The 22,523-nt window shown below is 45.2% G+C and overlaps 1 protein-coding gene across 1 annotated transcript in view; it reads right to left on the minus strand.

Moving 5' to 3' along the window:
• Positions 1-22,523, minus strand: part of LOC121554136 (pyruvate carboxylase, mitochondrial-like) — a 72,906-nt gene that overhangs the window by 32,734 nt on the left and 17,649 nt on the right. Inside the window, exons 4-10 of the mRNA XM_045206541.1 lie at positions 20,117-20,238; positions 19,565-19,664; positions 19,005-19,161; positions 16,318-16,419; positions 15,968-16,106; positions 13,912-14,079; positions 13,582-13,663 (exon numbers count right to left, since the gene is read on the minus strand). Coding sequence (XP_045062476.1) covers positions 13,582-13,663; positions 13,912-14,079; positions 15,968-16,106; positions 16,318-16,419; positions 19,005-19,161; positions 19,565-19,664; positions 20,117-20,238 — 870 coding nt within the window. The remainder of the gene's footprint in view (positions 1-13,581; positions 13,664-13,911; positions 14,080-15,967; positions 16,107-16,317; positions 16,420-19,004; positions 19,162-19,564; positions 19,665-20,116; positions 20,239-22,523) is intronic.

Genomic DNA, 22,523 nt, shown 5'->3' on the forward strand with positions numbered 1-22,523 from the left:
CCCATGCCGCCCCCCCCATGCCCCCCCTGCCCCTGCGGCAAGGTCCTCAACATGACAGCAGGACATATGCCCAGGCCATGAGCAGAGCAACAGGCCCAACCCCTACTACTACACCCGCCCAAGCACCATCCTGTGACCTCAGAGGTATGTATCAGGTGCTCAACATGCTCTGCTCACACCTGCTGTGATGGTCCGGCACTAAACCAACACAAACACAACACTAAGCTTTTACTATCTCAATCCTGGAATATCCAAGGTCTGAGGTCATCTGCCTTTGGCCTAAAGTGCAGGAACCCAGACTTCATCAAATAAATCGGAAATACAGACATTGTCATCCTACAAGAAACATGGTATGGAGGAGATGTACCCACTGGTTGCCCTCTAGGTTACAGAGAGCTGGTAGTCCCATCCACCAAGCTACCAGGTGTGAAACAGGGAAGGGACTCAGGGGGTATGCTCATTTGGTATAGAGCAGACCTAACCCACTCTATTGAATTAGTCAAAACAGGAACAGTTCACATCTGGCTAGAAATTAATAAGGAAATTATCTCAACAGAGAAAAATGTCCTCCTGTGTGCTACCTATATCCCCCCAATAGAATTCCCATACTTTAACGATGACAGCTTCTCCATCCTGGAGGGAGAAATCAATCATTTCCAGACCCAGGGACATGTACTAGTCTGTGGTGACCTAAATGCCAGAACTGGACAAGAACCGGACACCCTCAGCACACAGGGGGACAAACACCTACCTGGAGTTGACAGCATTCCCTCCCCCACATGCCCCCCTAGGCACAACTACGACAACATAACCAACAAAAACGGGTCACGACTCCCGCAGCTCTGTCGCACACTGGGTATGTACATAGTTAATGGTAGGTTTCATGGGGACTCCTACGGTACGTACACATATAGCTCATCACTTGGCAGTAGTACTGTAGACTACTTTATCACTGACCTCAATCCAGAGTCTCTTGGAGCGTTCACAGTCAGCCCACTGACACCCGTATCAGATCACAGCAAAATCACACTCTATTTGAACAGAGCTATGCTCAATCATGAGGCATCAAAGCCAAAGGAACTGAATAATATTAAGAAATGCTATAGACGGAAGGAAAGTAGTGTGGAAATCTACCCAAAAACTATTAGGCAACAACAAATTCAATCCCCTTCTAGACAATTTCCTGGACAAAATGTTTCACTGTAATAGTGAAGGTGTAAACCTGGCAGTAGAAAACCTAAACAGTATATTTGACGTCTCAGCTTCCCTATCAAATCAAAAAATGTCAAGCAGACAACCTAAGAAAATTAACAACAATGACAAATGGTTTGATGAAGAATGCAAAAACCTAAGAAAGAAATTGAGAAACCTATCCAACCAAAAACATAGAGACCCAGAAAACCTGAGCCTACGCCTTCACTATGGTGAATCACTAAAACAATACAGAAATACACTACGGAATAAAGAAGGAACAGCACCTCAGAAATCAGCTCAATGTAATTGAAGAATCCATAGAATCTAACCACTTCTGGGAAAATTGGAAAACTCTAAACAAACAACAACACAAAGAGTTATCTATCCAAAACGGAGATGTATGGATAAACCACTTCTCCAATCTTTTTGGCCCTTTTTAACTCTTTAACATCATTCTCAGCTCAGATACTCAAACAGTTCTACAGCTGCACCATCGAGAGCATCCTGACTGGCTGCATCACCGCCTGATATGGCAACTGCTCGGCCTCTGACCGCAAGGCACTACAGAGGGTAGTGCGTACAGCCCAGTACATCACTGGGGCCAAGCTTCCTGCCATCCAGGACCTCTATACCAGGCGGTGTCAGAGGAAGGCCCTAAAAATTGTCAAAGACTCCAGCCACCCTAGTCATAGACTGTTCACTCTGCTACCGCAGTTCCCCACCCACCCCCTCTTTTACGCTGCTGCTACTCTCTGTTTATTATCTATGCATTGTCACTTTAGCTCTACCTACATGTACATATTACCTCAATTACCTCGACTAACCAGAGAGTAGAGAGAGACAGAGAGAGAGAGGGAGACAGACAGAGAGATGGATGATATAGATGAGTAGAGAGAGAGAGAGTGGTACAAGAAACACGGTATAGAGGAGACGGACCCACTGGTTGCCCTCTAGGTTACAGAGAGCTGGTAGTCCCATCCACCAAACTACCAGGTGTGAAACAGGGAAGGGTCTCAGGGGGTATGCTAATTTGGTATAGAGCAGACCTAACTCACTCTATTAAATGAATAAAAACAGGAATATTTTACATTTGGCTAGAAATTCAAAAGGAAATTATCTCAACAGAGAAAAATGTCCTCCTGTGTGCTACCTATATCCCCCCACTACAATCCCCATACTTTAATGAAGACAGCTTCTCCGTTCTGGAGGGGGAAATCAATCATTTCCAGACCCAGGGACATGTACTAGTCTGTGGCGACCTAAATGCTGGACAAGAACCTGACACCCTCAGCACACAACGGGACAAACACCTACCTGGAGGTGACAGCATTCCTTCCCTCATATGCCCACCTAGGCACAACTACGACAACATAACCAACAAAAACGGGTCACAACTCCTGCAGCTCTGTCGCACGCTGAGTATGTACATAGTCAATGGTAGGCTTCGAGGGGACTCCTATGGTAGGTACACCTATAGCTCATCTCTTGGCAGTAGTACTGTAGACTACTTTATCACTGACCTCAACCCAGAGTCTCTCAGAGCGTTCAGTGTCAACCCACTGACACACCTATCAGACCACAGCAAAAGCACAGACTACTTAAACAGAGCAATACTCAATCATGAGGCATCAAAACCAAAGGAACTGAATAATATTAAGAAATGTTATAGAGGGAAGGAAAGTAGTGTGGAAACCTACCAAAAAATTATTAGGCAACAACAAATTCAATCCCTTTCAGACACCTTCCTGGACAAAATGTTCCACTGTAATAGTGAACGTGTAAACTTGGCAGTAGAAAATCTAAACAGTATATTTGACCTCTCAGCTTCCCTATCAAATCTAAAAATCTCTAACAGAAAACCGAAGAAAAGTAACAACAATGACAAATGGTTTGATGAAGAATGCAAAAACCTAAGATTTTTTTTTTTTAAACCTATCCAACCGAAAACATAGAGACCCAGAAAACCTGAGCCTACGCCTTCACTATGGTGAATCACTAAAACAATACAGAAATACACTACGGAAAAAGAAGGAACAGCATGTCAGAAATCAGCTCAATGTAATTGAAGAATCCATAGACTCTAACCACTTCTGGGAAAATTGGAAAACACTAAACAAACAACAACACGAAGAGCTAAACAGAGATGTATGGGTAAACCACTTCTCCAATCTTTTTGGCCCTATAACAAAGAACAAACAGCAAAAAAATATACATGATTAAATGCAAATCTTAGAGTCAACTATTAAAGACCACCAGAACCCACTGGATTCTCAAATTACATTGAATGAACTACAGGACAAAATACAAACCCTCCAACCCAAAAAGGCCTGTGGTGTTGATGGTATCCTCAATTAAATTATAAAATATACAGACCACAAATTCCAATTGGCCATACTTAAACTCTTTAACATCATCCTTAGCTCTGGCATCTTCCCCAATATTTGGTACCAAGGACTGATCACCCCAATCCACAAAAGTGGAGACAAATTTGACCCCAATAACTACCTTGGGATACGCGTCAACAGCAACCTTGGGAAAATCCTCTGCATTATCATTAACAGCAGACTAGTTCATTTCCTCAGCGAAAACAATGTACTGAGCAAAAGTCAAAATTGGCTTTTTACCAAATTACTGTATGACAGACCACGTATTCACCCTGCACACCCTAATTGACAAACAAACAAACCAAAACAAAGGCAAAGTCTTCTCGTGCTTTGATGGTTTCAGAAAAGCTTTCGACTCAATTTGGCATGAGGGTCTGCTATACAAATTGATGGAAAGTGGGGTTGGGGGAAAAACATACAACATTATAAAATTCATGTACACAAACAACAAGTGTGCGGTTAAAATGGGAAAAAAACACACACATTTCTTTCCACAGGGCCTGGGGGTGAGACAGGGATGCAGCTTAAGCCCCACCCTCTTCAACAGCTATATCAACAAATTGGCGAGGGCACTAGAACAGTCTGCAGCACCCGGCATCACCCTACTAAAACCTGAAGTCAAATGTCTACTGTTTGCTGATGATCTGGTGCTTCTGTCCTCAACCAAGGAGGGCCTACAGCAGCACCTAGATCTTCTGCACAGATTCTGTCAGACCTGGGCCCTGACAGTAAATCTCAGTAAGACAAAAATAATGGTGTTCCAAAAAAGTTCCAGTTGCCAGGACCACAAATACAAATTCCATCTAGACACTGTTGCCTTAGAGCACACAAAAAACTATACATACCTTGGCCTAAACATCAGCGCCACAGGTAACTTCCACAAAGCTGTGAACGATCTGAGAGACAAGGCAGGCCTTCTATGCCATCAAAAGGAACATAAAATTCGACCTACCAATTAGGATCTGCCAAAAAATATTTGAATCAGTTATGGAACCCATTGCCCTTTATGGAGGTCTGGGGTCCGCTCACCAATCAAGAAATCACAAAATTAAGATTCTGCATGCAGAATTCTGCAAAAATATCCCCCGTGTACAATGTAAAACACCACATAATGCATGCAGCGCAGAATTAGGCCCATACCCGCTAATTATCAAAATCCAGAAAAGAGACGTTAAATTCTACAACCACCTAAAAGGAAGCGATTCCTTAACCTTCCATAACAAAGCCATCACCTACAGAGAAATTAACCTGGAGAAGAGTCCCCTAAGTAAGCTGGTCCTGGGGCTTTGTTCAGAAACAGATCCCACAGAGCCCCAGGACAGCAACACAATTAGACCCAACCAAATCATGAGAAAACAAAAAGATAATTACTTGACACATTGGAAAGAATTTACAAAAAAACAGAGAATACTAGAATGCTATTTGGCCCTAAACAGAGAGTACAGAGTGGCAGAATACCTGACCACTGTGACTGACCCAAAATTAAGGAAATCTTTGACAATGTACAGATTCAGTGAGCATAGCAATGCTATTGAGAAAGTCCGCCGAAGGCAGACCTGGCTCTCAAGAGAAGACAGGCTATGTGGTCCTCTGTAGCTCAATTGGTAGAGCATGGCACTTGTAACGCCAGGGTAGTGGGTTCGATCCCCGGGACCACCCCTACGTTAAAATGTATGCACACATGACTGTAAGTCGCTTTGGATAAAAGCGTCTGCTAAATGGCATATTATTATGTGCACACTGCCCACAAAATGAGGTGGAAACTGAGCTGCACTTCCTAACTTCCAGCCAATTGTATGACCATATTAGAGACATATATTTCCCTCAGATTACACAGACCCACAAAGAATTTGAAAACAAATCCAATTTTGATAAACTCCCATATCTATTAGGTGAAATACCACAGTGTGTCATCACAGCAGCAAGATTTGTGACCTGTTGCCACAAGAAAAGGGCAACCAGTGAAGAACAAACACCATTGTAAATACAACCCATATTTATGTTAATTTATTTTCTCTTTAGTACTTTAACTATTTGCACATCGTTATAACACCGTATATAGACATAATATGACATTTGAATTGTCTTTATTCTTTTGGAACTTCTGAGTGTAATATTTACTGTTAATTTTTTATTGTTTATTTCACTTTCGTTTACTATCTACTTCACTTGCTTTTGCAATGTTAACATATGTTTCCCATGCCAATAACATTTTATAATAATAAAATAATAACGCCCCTTAAATTGAAATTGAATTGAGAGAAAGAGAGAGAGAAAGAGAGAGAGAGAGAGAGAGAGAGAGAGAGAGAGAGAGAGAGAGAGAGAGAGAGAGAGAGAGAGAGAGAGAGAGAGAGAGAGAGAGAGAGAGAGAGAGAGAGAGAGAGAGAGAGAGAGAGAGAGAGAGAGAGAGAGGTGGTCTTTCTGTGTGTGCATGTGCAGGCATATCGCTCAAGAGTGACTTCGACTTCGGGAAATGCCTTCAAACAACAGTGAGCATTATTAACCTCTGAAGGATAGGACCAATTTTTTCAATCCAAATCTAACTTCCTGTAGCTCAGGACCTGAAGCAAGGATATGCATATTCTTTATACCATTTGAAAGGAAACACCTTTAAGTTTGTGAAATTAATGTAGGAAAATATAACACATTAGATCTGGTAAAAGATAATCCAAACAAAAAAACATGCATTTTCTATTGTTTTTTTTGTTACATCATCTTTGAAATGCAAGAGAAAGGCCACAATATAATATTGCAGTTTAGGCGCAATTTAGATTTTGCCCACTACATGGCAGCAGTGTGTGTGCAAAGTTTCAGATTGATCCAGTGAAGCATTGCAATACTGGACTATTTTGTATCAAGTCTGCCCAAATGTGCCGAATTGGTCAATTGATACATTTTCAAGTACATAACTATAGATAAAATACAAAAAGTATCTGGTAATACAAAATTTAAGTTTACACACTCCCAGGAATGTTTAACATGATGGATCATTAGCTTATACACTAACTTTCACACATCTAGATGGCCGGGCGGGGTGGTGTGGAGCCAGAGACAGCAGGGGTTCAAACTGTAGAACCCAGTTCCTACATTTGAATATACAAATTGATTTTATCAAACAAGACTATGCTATATTTTATCTCTGGGACAATGCAAATAGTCTGTGTAGCCATGATTAGCTGTTCATGAGTCTTATGGCTTGGGGGTAGAAGCTGTTAAGAAGCCTTTTGGACCTAGACTTGGCGCTCCGATACCGCTTGCCGTGCGGTAGCAGAGAAAAAAGTATATGACTAGGGTGGCTAGAGTCTTTGACAATTTTTACGACCTTCCTCTGACACCGCCTGGTATAGAGGTCCTGGATGGCAGGAAGCTTGGCCCCAGTGATGTACTGGGCCGTACGCACTACCCTCTGTAGTGCCTTGCGGTCGGAGGCCGAGCATTTGCCAGACCAGGCGGTGACGCAACCAGTCAGGTTGCTCTCGAAGGTGCAGCTGTAGAACTTTTTGAGGATCTGAGGACCCATGCCAAATATTTTCAGTCTCCTGAGGGGGAATAGGCTTTGTCGTGCCAACTTCATGACTGTCTTGGTGTGTTTGGACCATGATAGATTTGTTGGTGATGTGGACACCAAGGAACTTGAAGCTCTCAACCTGTTCCACTACAGCGCCGTCGATGAGAATGGTGGCGTGCTCAGTCCTCTTTTTTTTTTCCTGTAGTCAACATATACAGTGGGGAAAAAAAGTATTTAGTCAGCCACCAATTGTGCAAGTTCTCCCACTTAAAAAGATGAGAGAGGCCTGTAATTTTCATCATAGGTACACGTCAACTATGACAGACAAATTGAGAAAATAAATTCCAGAAAATCACATTGTAGGATTTTTAATGAATTTATTTGCAAATTATGGTGGAAAATAAGTATTTGGTCACCTACAAACAAGCAAGATTTCAGGCTCTCACAGACCTGTAACTTCTTCTTTAAGAGGCTCCTCTGTCCTCCACTCGTTACCTTTATTAATGGCACCTGTTTGAACTTGTTATCAGTATAAAAGACACCTGTCCACAACCTCAAACAGTCACACTCCAAACTCCACTATGGCCAAGACCAAAGAGCTGTAAAAGGACACCAGAATCAAAATTGTAGACCTGCACCAGGCTGGGAAGACTGAATCTTTAATAGGTAAGCAGCTTGGTTTGAAGAAATCAACTGTGGGAGCAATTATTAGGAAATGGAAGACATACAAGACCAGTGATAATCTCCCTCGATCTGGGGCTCCACGCAAGATCTCACCCCGTGGGGTCAAAATGATCACAAGAACGGTGAGCAAAAATCCTAGAACCACACGGGGGGACCTAGTGAATGACCTGCAGAGAGCTGGGACCAAAGTAACAAAGCCTACCATCAGTAACACACTACGCCGCCAGGGACTCAAATCCTGCAGTGCAAGACGTGTCCCCCTGCTTAAGCCAGTAAATGTCCAGGCCCGTCTGAAGTTTGCTAGAGTGCATTTTGATGATCCAGAAGAGGATTGGGAGAATGTCATATGGTCAGATGAAACCAAAATAGAACCTTTTGGTAAAAACTCAACTCGTCGTGTTTGGAGGACAAAGAATGCTGAGTTGCATCCAAAGAACACCATACCTACTGTGAAGCATGGGGGTGGAAACATCATGCTTTGGGGCTGTTTTTCTGCAAAGGGACCAGGATGACTGATCCGTGTAAAGGAAAGAATGAATGGGGCCATGTATCGTGAGATTTTGAGTGAAAACCTCCTTCCATCAGCAAGGGCATTGAAGATGAAACGTTGCTGGGTCTTTCAGCATGACAATGATCCCAAACCCACCGCCCGGGCAACGAAGGAGTGGCTTCGTAAGAAGCATTTCAAGGTCCTGGAGTGGCCTAGCCAGTCTCCAGATCTCAACCCCATAGAAAATCTTTGGAGGGGAGTTGAAAGTCCGTGTTGCCCAGCGACAGCCCCAAAACATCACTGCTCTAGAGGAGATCTGCATGGAGGAATGGGCCAAAAATAACAGCAACAGTGTGTGAAAACCTTGTGAAGACTTACAGAAAACGTTTGACCTGTGTCATTGCCAACAAAGGGTATATAACAAAGTATTGAGAAACTTTTGTTATTGACCAAATACTTATTTTCCACCATAATTTGCAAATAAATTCATTACAAATCCTACAATGTGATTTTCTGGATTTTTTTTCTCATTTTGTCTGTCATAGTTGACGTGTACCTATGATGAAAATTACAGGCCTCTCTCATCTTTTTAAGTGGGAGAACTTGCACAATTGGTGGCTGACTAAATACTTTTTTCCCCCACTGTACGTCCTGGAAAGTCTGCTGTTACTTACAACAGTCACACTCATCACATTAGCGCACGTTAGCTCAACCGTCCCGTATACGGGACACCGATCCCATAGAGGTTAACATCAAGTAGGCTTGGGTTTTGCTAGGGTGGTGTGGACCGGGGATAGGCGTAATTCCGGAACTCTGGATCAGAATGTTGTATGTTCTAAATCTGACATTTGCAGAAACAGAACGATCCTGTGTAGGAGGAGTCAACCCAGTGAGACTGTGAGAGCTTGTGTGCGTGTGCGCCTCTGCCTGTGTTGGCGTGTGTGTGTCACTGTATGTGTGAGTCTGCGTGCCTCTGTTTGATGAGAGAGATGGGAGGAATGCAAATTGGTGTGGAACCTTCCTCTCTTGTCACTTCCAAGCTCTCTCTCCTTATCCCTCACATCTCTCCCTCCCTCCCTTCTTCCAACCCATTCTGACTCCCTCCCTCCCTTCAATCTCTTCTGTCAATAACACTGTAAATGTTTGTGCAAACATCTCTCTATTGCCATCCTCATTTCACATCCTCTCCTCCCTCTCGCCTTCTGCCTCTACCCCCTCCCCCTTCACCCTCTCCTCTCCTCTCCCCCCTCTTGCCTTCTGCCTCTACCCCCTCCCCCTTCACCCTCTCTCCTCTCCTCCCTCTTGCCTTCTGCCTCTACCCCCTCCCCCTTCACCCTCTCCTCTCCTCCCTCTTGCCTTCTGCCTCTACCCCCTCCCCCTTCACCCTCTCCTCTCCTCCCTCTCGCCTTCTGCCTCTACCCCCTCCCCCTCTCCTCTCTCTCGCCTTCTGCCTCTACCCCTCCCCCCTTCACCCTCCCCTTCTGCCTCTACCTCTACCCCTCCCCCTTCACCCTCCCCTTCTGCCTCTACCCCCTCCCCTTCACCCTCTCCTCTCCTCTCGCCTCTCGCCTCTCGCCTCTCGCCTTCTGCCTCTAACCCCTCCCCCTTCACCCTCCCCTTCTGCCTCGAACCCCTCCCCCTTCACCCTCCCCTTCTGCCTCTAACCCCTCCCCCTTCACCCTCTTAATAAGAACTAATTTCCTTAGAAATGCTGACTGCTGGAGGAATAGTAACACAGTAACTACAGTCGTGGTCAAATGTTTTGAGAATGACACAAGTATTGGTCTTCACAAAGTTGGCTGCTTCAGTGTTTTTAGATATTTTTGTCAGATGTTACTATGGTATACTGAAGTATAATTACAAGCATTCCATAAGTGTCAACGGCTTTTATTGACAATTACATTAAGTTTATGCAAAGAGTCAATATTTGCAGTGTTGACCCTTCTTTTTCAAGACCTCTGCAATCCGCCCTGGCATGCTGTCAATTAACTTCTGGGCCACATCCTGACTGATGGCAGCCCATTCTTGCATAATCAATGCTTGGAGTTTGTCAGAATTTGTGGTTTTTTGTTTGTCCACCCGCCTCTTGAGGATCGACCACAGTTCTCAATGGGATCAAGGTCTGGGGAGTTTCCTGGCCATGGACCTAACATTTCAATGTTTTGTTCCCCGAGCCACTTAGTTATCACTTTTGCCTTATGGCAAGGTGCTCCATCATGCTGGAAAAGGCATTGTTTGTCACCAAACTGTTCTTGGATGGTTGGGAGAAGTTGCTCTCGGAGGATGTGTTGGTACCATTCTTTATTCATGGCTGTGTTCTTAGGCAAAATTGTGAGTGAGCCCACTCCCTTGGCTGAGAAGCAACCCCACACATTAATGGTCTCAGGATGCTTTACTGTTGGCATGACACAGGACTGATGGTAGCGCTCACCTTGTCTTCTCCGGACAAGCTTTTTTCCGAATGCCCCAAACAATCGGGAAGGGGATTCATCAGAGAAAATGACCTTACCCCAGTCCTCAGCAGTCCAATCCCTGTACCTTTTGCAGAATATCAGTCTGTCCCTGATGTTTTTCCTCGAGGAAGTGGCTTCTTTGCTGCCCTTCTTGACACCAGGCCATCCTCCAAAAGTATTCGCCTCACTGTGCGTGCAGATGCACTCACACCTGCCTGCTGCCATTCCTGAGCAAGCTCTGCACTGGTGGTGCCCCGATCCCGTAGCTGAATCAACTTTCAGAGATGGTCCTGGCGGTTGATGGACTTTCTTGGGCGCCCTGACGCCTTCTTCACAACAATTGCACCTCTCTCCTTGAAGTTCTTGATGATCCGATAAATGGTTTATTTAGGTGCAATCTTACTAGCAGCAATATCCTTGCCTCTGAAGCCCTTTTTGTGCAAAGCAATGATGACGGCACGTGTTTCCTTGCAGGTAACCATGGTTAACAGAGGAAGAACAATGATTTCAAGCACCACCCTCCTTTTAAAGCTTCCAGTATGTTATTCTAACTCAATCAGCATGACAGAGTGATCTCCAGCATTGTCCTCGTCAATACTCTCACCTGTGTTAACGAGAGAATCACTGACATGATGTCAGCTGGTCCTTTTGTGGCAGGGCTGAAATGCAGTGGAAATGTTTTTTTTGGGGATTAAGTTCATTTTCATGGCAAAGAGGGACATTGCAACTAATTGCAATTCATCAGATCACTCTTCATAACATTCTGGAGTATATGCAAATTTCCATCATAAAAACTGAGGCAGCAGACTTTGTGAAAATTAATATTTGTGTCATTCTCAAAACTTTTGACCACGACTGCACATGCTGCTACTGCACAGTGTAGGGGGAGATGAATGAATGAATGAATGAATGAATGAATGAATGAATGAACAAACAAAATAGTGAATGAATCAATTAATAAAAGGATGAATGAATGAACGAAAAAACTAACTGACAAATGAATGAATGTGGTTTTCTATGACTGATAGACAAGCATTTACATTACATTTTACATTTTAGTCATTTAGCAGACGCTCTTATCCAGAGTGACTTACAGTTAGTGAGTGCATACATTTTTCATACTGGCGCCCCCGTGGGAAACGAACCCACAACCCTGGCGTTGCAAGCGCCATGCTCTACCAACTGAGCTACAGGCAGACTGCAGTAGGATAGGAACCAGCTGATAGACAGGCTGACTGCAGTAGGATAGGAACCAGCTGATAGACAGGCAGACTGCAGTAGGATAGGAACCAGCTGATAGACAGGCAGACTGCAGTAGGAATAGGAACCAGCTGATAGACAGGCAGACTGCAGTAGGAACCAGCTGATAGACAGGCAGACTGCAGTAGGAACCAGCTGATAGACAGGCAGACTGCAGTAGGAACCAGCTGATAGACAGGCAGACTGCAATAGGATAGGAACCAGCTGATAGACAGGCAGACTGCAGTAGGAGTGGGAACCAGCTGATAGACAGGCAGAATGCAGTAGGAGTGGGAACCAGCTGATAGACAGGCAGACTGCAGTAGGAACCAGCTGATAGACAGGCAGACTGCAGTAGGATAGGAACCAGCTGATAGACAGGCAGACTGCAGTAGGAGTAGGAACCAGGTGATAGACAGGCAGACTGCAGTAGGATAGGAACCAGCTGATAGACAGGCAGACTGCAATAGGATAGGAACCAGCTGATAGACAGGCAGACTGCAGTAGGAACCAGCTGATAGACAGGCAGACTGCAGTAGGATAGGAACCAGGTGATAGACAGGCAGACTGCAGTAGGATAGGAACCAGCTGATAGACAGGCAGACTGCAGTAGGAGTGGGAACCAGCTGATAGACAGGCAGAATGCAGTAGGAGTGGGAACCAGCTGATAGACAGGCAGACTGCAGTAGGAACCAGCTGATAGACAGGCAGACTGCAGTAGGATAGGAACCAGCTGATAGACAGGCAGACTGCAGTAGGAGTAGGAACCAGGTGATAGACAGGCAGACTGCAGTAGGATAGGAACCAGCTGATAGACAGGCAGACTGCAATAGGATAGGAACCAGCTGATAGACAGGCAGACTGCAGTAGGAACCAGCTGATAGACAGGCAGACTGCAGTAGGATAGGAACCAGGTGATAGACAGGCAGACTGCAGTAGGATAGGAACCAGCTGATAGACAGGCAGACTGCAATAGGATAGGAACCAGCTGATAGACAGGCAGACTGCAGTAGGAACCAGCTGATAGACAGGCAGACTACAATAGGATAGGAACCAGCTGATAGACAGGCAGACTGCAGTAGGAACCAGCTGATAGACATGCAGACTGCAATAGGATAGGAACCAGCTGATAGACAGGCAGACTGCAGTAGGAGTAGGAACCAGGTGATAGACAGGCAGACTGCAGTAGGATAGGAACCAGCTGATAGACAGGCAGACTGCAGTAGGAGTAGGAACCAGGTGATAGACAGGCAGACTGCAGTAGGAACCAGGTGATAGACAGCCAGACTGCAGTAGTATAGGAACCAGCTGATAGACAGGCAGACTGCAGTAGGAATAGGAACCAGCTGATAGACAGGCAGACTGCAGTAGGAACCAGCTGATAGACAGGCAGACTGCAGTAGAAATAGGAAGGAGATGTCAAGGTTGTTGCTTTCATCTGTTGGTGATTTTGAGTTTCAATCGATCAATCAGTTAATTAATCAGTCAGTAAATTAATACATTGTCAACTTAGCCATCGATCAATCTGACTGATTGAGTTCAATACATCAACACACATTAGAATGGGCTCTGATTGGTCTATAGAGGCCTCTCCGTATTGATTGACAGCGCTGTGGGCCAGTCACGTACCAGTGTTGAATTTGGTTCCTTTGGTGCAGGCCACCATGGCTCCTATGCTGGGCTGTGATGTCATCCCTGCCATGGAGTCCACCTGTGACAACATATTAATAGTTAGTGTGTGTGTGTGTGTGTGTGTGTGTGTGTGTGTGTGAGCGTGTGTGTGCGAGTGTGTGTGTGTGTGTGTGTGTGTGCGAGTGTGTGTGTGTGTGTGTGTGTGAGTGCGTGTGTGTGCGAGTGTGTTTGTGAGCGTGTGAGCGTGTGTGTGTGTGTGTGTGTGTGTGTGTGTGTGTGTGTGTGTGTGTGTGTGTGAGTGTGTGTGTGTGTGTGTGTGTTACCCACCGCGACATCCACTACGTCGGCCCCGGCCTCAGCGCAGGCTAACATCGAGGCTACTCCAGCCCCTGCTGTGTCATGTGTGTGGATGTGGATGGGAACGTCAGGAAAACGATCCCGCAGGGCACTGATCAGGATACGACTAGACTCCGGCTTCAACAGACCGGCCATGTCCTGGAGAGGACAGGTGGAGAGATGAAGAGGTAGAGAGAGAGAGAGAGAGAGAGAAGGAGGAGAATGGAGCAGAGAGAAGGGGGGGAAGTAGATTAATATAGTCTTAGATTGAAGCGCAGTGTTAGTTAGAGATGTTTCTGCTATGTTGTCTGGGAACTGTCTGGGAACTGTCTGGGAACTGTCTGGGAACTGTCAGGTAACTGTCTGGGAACTGTCTGGGAACTGTCAGGGAACTGTCTGGGAACTGTCTGGGAACTGTCTGGGAACTGTCAGGTAACTGTCTGGGAACTGTCTGGGAACTGTCAGGGAACTGTCAGGTAACTGTCTGGGAACTGTCTGGTAACTGTCTGGTAACTGTCTGGGAACTGTCAGGTAACTGTCAGGGAACTGTCTGGGAACTGTCTGGGAACTGTATGGTAACTGTCTGGTAACTGTCAGGTAACTGTATGGTAACTGTCAGGGAACTGTCTGGGAACTGTCTGGGAACTGTCTGGGAACTGTCACTGGTAACTGTCTGGGAACTGTCAGGTAACTGTATGGTAACTGTCAGGTAACTGTCTGGGAACTGTCTGGTAACTGTCAGGTAACTGTCAGGTAACTGTCTGGTAACTGTATGATTTTTAATGGAATATCTACATAGGCGTACAGAGGCCCTATTTTCAGCAACCATCAGTCCTGTGTTCCAATGGCACGTTGTGTTTGTAATCCAAGTTTATCATTTTAAAAGGCTAATTAATCATTAGAAACCCTTTGCAATTATGTTAGCACAGCTGAAAACTGTTATGCTGATTAAAGAAGCAATAAAACTGGCCTTCTTTTGACTAGTTGAGTATCTGGAGCATCAACAATTGTGGGTTCAATTACAGGCTCAAAATGGCCAGAAACAAATAACTTTCTTCTGAAACTCGTCAGTCTATTGTTGTTCTGAGAAATGAAGGCTATTCCTTGAGCAAGAGGACAAATACATAGTGTCTAGTTTGAGAAACAGGCGCCTCACAGGTCCTCAACTGGCAGCTTCATTAAATAGGACCCGCAAAACACCAGTCTCAACGTCAACCGTGAAGAGGCGACTCCGGGATGCTGACTATCTAGGCAGAGTTGCAAAGAAAAAGCCATATCTCAGACTGGCCAATAAAAAGAAAAGATTAATATGGGCAGTCTGAGATGCAGCTTTTTCTTTGCAACTCTGCCTAGAAGGTCAGCATTCCGGAGTCGCCTCTTCACTGTTGACGTTGAGGCTGGACTTTTGCAGGTACTATTTAATGAAGCTGCCAGTTGAGGACCTGTGAGGCGTCTGTTTCTCAAACTAGACATTTATGTATTTGTCCTCTTGCTCAGTTTAAGGACAACAAAGTCAAGGTATTGGAGTGGCCATCACAAAGCCCTGAACTCAATCCTATAGGCAGAACTGAAAAAGTGTGTGCGAGCAAGGAGGCCTACAAACCTGACTCAGTTGCACCAGCTCTGTCAGGAGGAATGGGCCAAAATTCCCCCAACTTATTGTGGGAAGCTTGTGGATGGCTACCCGAAACGTTTGACCCAAGTTAAACAATTTAAAGGCAATGCTACCAAATACTAATTGAGTGTATGTAAACTTCTGACCCACTGGGAATGTGATGAAAGAAATAAAAGCTGAAATAAATAATTCTCTCTACTATTATTCTGACATTTCACATCCTTAAAATAAAGTGGTGATCCTAACCGACCTAAGACATATAATTTTTTACAATGATTAAATGTCATGAATTGTGAAAAAAAATGAGTTTAAATGTGTTTGGCTAAAGGTGTATGTAAACTTCAGACTTCAACTGTATGTGTGTGTATGTGTGTGTATGTGTGTGTAGATGTGTGTGTATGTGTGTGTATGTGTGTGTGTCAATAAAGTCACCTTGATACATAATATGTGTGTCCCAGCCCTCATCAGTTCCTCAGACAGGTTAATATAGTACTCCAGAGAGTACTTCTGTCTCATGGGGTCTGATACGTCTCCCGTATAGGAGATAGCAGCCTCTACCACACCTCCTGCCCTGTAGATGATGAAGATGGTGATGATGATGATCATGAAGAAGACGAGCATGTCAACATAAATATAGACGTCACAAAATATGATGTGCCTACTGTGTTAGATGTGCAGTACTCACGTAGACAAAACAACATGTACTCACAGCACAGTGACGTGAGGAGGGATGAGCTAACTCTTATTCATCAGGGAGAGTCTGGATGGTACAATCAACCTACCTGCCTGCAGCCTCCATGCCCAGCATCATGTTGGGGAGGTAGTTGAGACTGTCGAACACGCGGAAGATATCCATGCCATTCTCCTTCGCCACCTCACAGAACCTGGGGAGAGTGGGAGAGAGATAGAGAGCGGTAGGGTAGTTGGTGTGTGAGTGTGCATTCGGAAAGTTAAGTTACGGCCTTATTCTAAAATGGATTACATCGTTTTCTTTCTCCTCATCAATCTACACACAATACCCCATAATACCCCATAATACCCCATAATACCCCAAAAACCCCAAAATACCCCATAATACCCCATAATACCCCCAAAATACCCCAGAATACCCCATAATACCCCAAAATACCCCATAATACCCCATAATACCCCATAATACCCCATAATACCCCAAAATACCCCATAATACCCCATAATAACCCAAAATACCCCATAATACCCCATAATACCCCATAATACCCCAAAATACCCCAGAATACCCCATAATACCCCAAAATAACCCCAAAATACCCCATAATACCCCATAATAACCCAAAATACCCCATGATACCCCATAATAACCCAAAATACCCCATAATACCCCATAATAACCCAAAATACCCCATGATACCCCATATTACAAGGCAAAAACAGGTTTTTAGAATCTGAAATATCACATTTAGTATTCAGACCGTTTTCACAGTACTGTTGTTGAAGCACCTTTGGCAGCGTTTACAGCCTCGAGTCTTCTTGGGTATGACGCTACAAGCTTGGCACACCTGTATTTGGGGAGTTTCTCCCATTCTTCGCCGCAGATCCTCTCAAACTCTGTTAGATTGGATGGGGGGCGTCGCTGCACAGCTATTTTCAGGTCTCTCCACAGATGTTCGATCGGGTTCAAGTCCGGGCTCTGGCTGGGCCACTCAAGGTCATTCAGAGACTTGTCCGGAAGTCACTCCTGCTTTGTCTTGGCTGTGTGCTTAGGGTCATTGTCCTGTTTAAGGTGAACCTTCAACCTAGTCTGAGGTCCTGAGCACTCTGGAGCAGGTTTTCATCAAGGATCTCTGTACTTTGCTCCGTTCATCTTTCCCTCGATCCTGACTAATCTTCCAGTCCTTGAAGCTGAAAAACATCCCCACAGCATGATGATGCCACCACCATGCTTCACCGTAGGGATGGTGCCAGGTTTCCTCCAGACTTGAAGTTTGGCATTCAGGCCAAAGTGTTCAATCTTGGTTTCATTAGACCAGAGAATCTTGTTTCTCATGGTCTGAGAGTCCTTTAGGTGCCTTTTGGCAAATTCCAAGCGGGCTGTCATGTTCCTTTTACTGTGGAGTGGCTTTCGTCTGGCCACTCTACCATAAAGGCCTGATTGGTGGAGTGCTGCAGAGATGGTTGTCCTTCTGGAAGGTTCTCCCATTTCCACAGAGGAACGCTAGAGCTCTGTCAGGGTGACCATCAGGTTCTTGGTCACCTCCTTGACCAAGGCCTTCTTCCATGATTACTCAGTTTGGCCTGGCGGCCAGCTCTAGGAAGAGTCTTGGTGGTTCCAAACTTCTTCCATTTAAGAATGATGGAGGCCACTGTGTTCTTGGGGACCTTCAATGCTGCAGACATTTTTTGTTACCCTTCCCCAGATCTGTGCCTCGACACAATCCTGTGTCTGAGTTCTACGGACAATTCCTTCGACTTCATTGCTTGGTTTTTGCTCTGACATGCACTGTCAACTGTGGGACCTTATATATACAGGTGTGTGCCTTTCAAAAGCATGTCCAATCAATTGAATGTACCACAGGTGGACTCCAATCAAATTGTAGAATCATCTCAAGGATGATCAATGGAAAAAGGACGCACCTGAGCTCAATTTCGAGTCTCATAACAAAGGGTCTGACTACTTATGTAAATAAAGTTATTTCTGTTTTATATTTTTTATACATTTGGAAAAATTTCAAAAATACCTGTTTTTGCTTTGTCATTATGGGGTTTTGTGTGTAGATTGATGAGGAAAAAATATAATTTAATCAATTTTACAACAAGGCTGTAACGTAACAAAATGTGGAAAAATAGTAGGGCACTGTCCTTTTCTTGCATTCTGCTGTTTCTTCAACCTACATCAACCTTATATTATTATTATTGTAATGTATTTTCTATTATTATATTTTCTATTTTTATCTATATTATTATTATGAGCACTGTGTTGTTGGGAATGAGCTCTCAAGATTGGTGTGTGTGTTCGTGCTTTAAAGACAACTGGGAACTCTGGGAAAAAAACAAGGTCAAATCATGACGTCAGTGATCGTAAGGTTGGAAGGTCAGAGTTCTAGAAAGATGCCAGAGTTTCCGATTTGGAATTCCGAGTTGGATGACAGTTCAAAACAATTATTTTTAATGATTTAAGTTTTTGGTCAAAAAAGACAGTAAAATCACCAGGAATATAGATATACATTTGTTTCACTTGGGAAATCTGTTCCCAAGCATTTCCGACAAGAAAAAATACATCTGATTGTGTCTGAATGTGATCAAGGTATGAAAATAGTGTTATTTTCCAAATGCAATCTCTTTTTGGGCGTAGTTGTGGTCAATTTGATGTGTACAAAAATATTATAATTATGTTACGGCCACCTGACCATCCGTTGCGACAAAAATCAGCCTGCGGCTAGATATAGTTCCCTACCGCAATTAAAGTTAGGGTGTGTGTGTGTGTCCTCACTTGAACACTGCGTTATCAGGGTAGTTAGTGTAGCCTACAGCGTTAGCCCCTCTCAGTAGCATCTGAAAGGGAATGTTGGGTACTAAGGTTCTCAGCTCCTGGAGTCTCTTCCAGGGACACTCATAGAGAAAACGCATCGCTACGTCAAATGTAGCTCCTACACAGACAGAGAGAGAAAGAGAGAGAGAGAGAAATAGTTTAAGTAACAATAGCTCCACAGTCTACAGTGAAGCCAGGCAGACACTGCAGGAAATGATCACTTAGTCAATGTCATCAGAGAGCCAGAGAGAGTCAGAGAGATGCGTCCCAAATGGCACCCCATTCAATTTGTAGTGCACTTGTCAGGTAAGGAGGTATAGAGACAGACAGAGAGAGAGAGGGAGGGAGGGAGAGCGAGAGGGAGGGAGAGAGAGAGAGAGAGAGAGAGAGAGAGAGAGAGAGAGAGAGAGAGAGAGAGAGAGAGAGAGAGAGAGAGAGAGAGAGAGAGAGAGAGAGAGATACAGACAGACAGACAGACAGAGTGAATGAAAATACATCACAAGAGATCAAAACATTGTCACCTCCCCAGTTCTCCAGACTGAACAGGTTACTGAAGCTATGTGATACGTAGGGTGCGATCTTCTTCAGGTCGTAAGTTCGCACCCTGGTGGCCAGGAGGGACTGTTGACCAAGAAGAAGAATACAGTTGAAGTGCATTGCATAAAGGCAAGAGACGTCATCTAATCTACGTTGTCAACTCACTCGGCTACCTACAATCCACCTACCATCTTGCGCCATCTTGGATCCACAGTGCAAACCTGATACCTTCCACCGGTGTCTGTGTGGGTCTGTTCTTATGCGACTGGGCCCCATCTTGGTTCTACAGTGTTACCTACCTGATGGGCGTCCCTGAAGGTGGTGTCCATGAGCATCAGACCAGGGTGGGCTCTAACCTCTAACCTCTAGGTTACCTACCTGGTGGGCGTCCCTGAAGGTGGTGTCCATGAGCATCAGACCAGGGTGGGCTCTAACCTCTAACCTCTAGGTTACCTACCTGATGGGCGTCCCTGAAGGTGGTGTCCATGAGCAGTAGACCAGGGTGGGCTCTAACCTCTAACCTCTAGGTTACCTACCTGGTGGGCGTCCCTGAAGGTGGTGTCCATGAGCAGTAGACCAGGGTGTGCTCTCACTGCCTTGGCAAAGCCCTCTGGACCCTCACGGAGCAGGACGTCACGGAACCCTACCGGCGGCTCACCTTGAGGAGGGGGGAGGAATGGGATTTAGGGGGACACGCAATACATGTAGGTATCAATCAATCGATTAATCAAGCAATGTATCAATCAATCACAGAAATCCACAGGAGAGTCACCTTGGAGGGATAGGGTGCAAAAGGGTAAGAAGAGAGGGAGAGAGAGAGGAGGGGGGAAGGAGAAAGGAGCAGTTGATGTAGAGAAGAGAAGAGAAGAGAAGAGAAGAGAAGAGAAGAGAAGAGAAGAGAAGAGAAGAGAAGAGAAGAGAAGAGAGGAGAAGAGAGGAGAGGAGAGGAGAGGAGAGGAGAGGAGAGGAGAGGAGGCAGCTAAGACAAATCTGAATAAAAAATCACAGAACGCCTGTGTGTGTATGTGTGTGTGTGTGTGTGTACGTGTGTGTGTGTATGTGTGTGTGCATGTGTATGTGCGCATGCACGTGTGTGTGAGTGCATGTATTTGTGTGTGGGTGTGTTTTTGTGTATGTGTGTATGTGTAAGTGGGTCACATCTCTAGTAGTTGATCCCCTTGGGGATGTGCTCGTCTCTCACCCTGCTACACACACTTGGAAAGACTTGGAAACGTTGCACTGACAGTGAGGCCTTCCTTTTTTTCTCTCTCTCCTCCCTCTCTCTCTCTCCTCCCCCTCCCTCCCTCCCAGGGAAAGCACAGTGTAATAAACCTACCTAATCCCTCTCTTCTCACATCCCTCCGTTTGCCAAATGAAAGAGGGGATCTGAGCACAATACAAATCTCATTACCAAAGCTTTAGCTAGATAGGTGTGTGTGTGAGTGTGAGGGTGTGTGTGAGGGTGTGTGTGTGCATGTGTGTGTATGTGCATGTGTGTGTGTGTGTGTGTGTGTGTGTGTGTGTGTGTGTGTGTGTGTGTGTGTGAGTGTGTATGTGTGTGTGTATGTGTGTGTGTGTGTGTGTGTGTGTGTGTGTGTATGTGTGTGTATTTATGTGCATGTGTGTGTGTGTGTGTGTGTGTGTGTGTGTATGTGTGTGTATGTATGTTTATGTGTGTGGGTGTGTGTGTGTGTTTGTCAGAGAAAGAGGAGAATGGTGATACAGGGGAAGGATCTTAATTCGAGCCAGTTTGCAACAGCAGGAAAATAATCCTACAGCAACAGGAAATGTGAATTATTATGTGGATTGTACACTTCAGAAAGTATTCAGACCCTTTCCCCTTTTACACATTTTGTTACATTACAGCCGTATTATAAAATTGCTTTAATAAAATCCAAAAAATCCTCATCAATCTACTCACAATACCCCATAATGACAAAGTGAAAACATTTTTAAGGAAGTTTTTGCAAAAAAAAGAACAAACAATACCTGATTTACATAAGTATTCAGACCCTTTGCTATGAGACTCGAAATTGAGCTCAGGTTCATTCTGTTTCCATTGAGCGTCCTTGAGATGTTTCTACAACTTGATTGTAGTCCACCTGTGGTAAATTCAATTGATTGGACATGATTTGGAAAGGCACACACCTGTCTGTATAAGGTCCCTGTCACAGTCGTTGAAAGGATTGGACCAATGCGCGGCGTGGAATGCGAACATCTTTTATTTATATATCACCACACGAACAAAACAACAAAACGATACGTGAAGTCCTTGGGTAAATACACAAACCAACACGGAACAAGATCCCACAAACACAAATGCCCAAACGGCTGCCTGAGTATGGTTCCCAATCAGAGACAACAAGCAACAGCTGATTCTCGTTGCCTCTGATTGAGAACCATCCCGGCCAACGTAGAAACCCAATGAACTAGATCCTGAACATAGAAACACAAAACATAGACTCTACACACCCTGGCTCAACATAACAGAGTCCCCAGAGCCAGGGCGTGACAGTACCCCCCAAAGGCGCGGACTGCGACCGCGGCAAACAAAAACGAACAGGGGAGGGCCGGGTGGGCATTCCTCCTCGGAGGCGGATCCGGCTCCGGGTGTGACCACCACCCTCTAATAACCCCCCCGTAGTGCCCCTGGTCTGGTCCCGCTGGCTGGAGCTGGACTGGACATCGGTGGAGCGGATTGCTTAGGCTCCGGTGTGGAGCAGCTGACCGGTACCTGACCAGGCACCGGTGAACCGGGCACGGGCTGTGCCGGACTGACGACACGCACCCCAGGCTTGGTGCGGGAAGCAGGAATGGGCCGGACCAGGCTGACGACGCGCACACCTGGCTTTGTGCGGGGAGCAGGTACGGGCCGGACCGGGCTGACGATGCGCACCACAGGCTTGGTGCGGGAAGCAGGAATGGGCCGACCGGGCTGACGAC

Source organism: Coregonus clupeaformis, chromosome 3 (genome assembly GCF_020615455.1).
Source record: "Coregonus clupeaformis isolate EN_2021a chromosome 3, ASM2061545v1, whole genome shotgun sequence".
Classification (NCBI taxonomy): domain Eukaryota; kingdom Metazoa; phylum Chordata; class Actinopteri; order Salmoniformes; family Salmonidae; genus Coregonus; species Coregonus clupeaformis.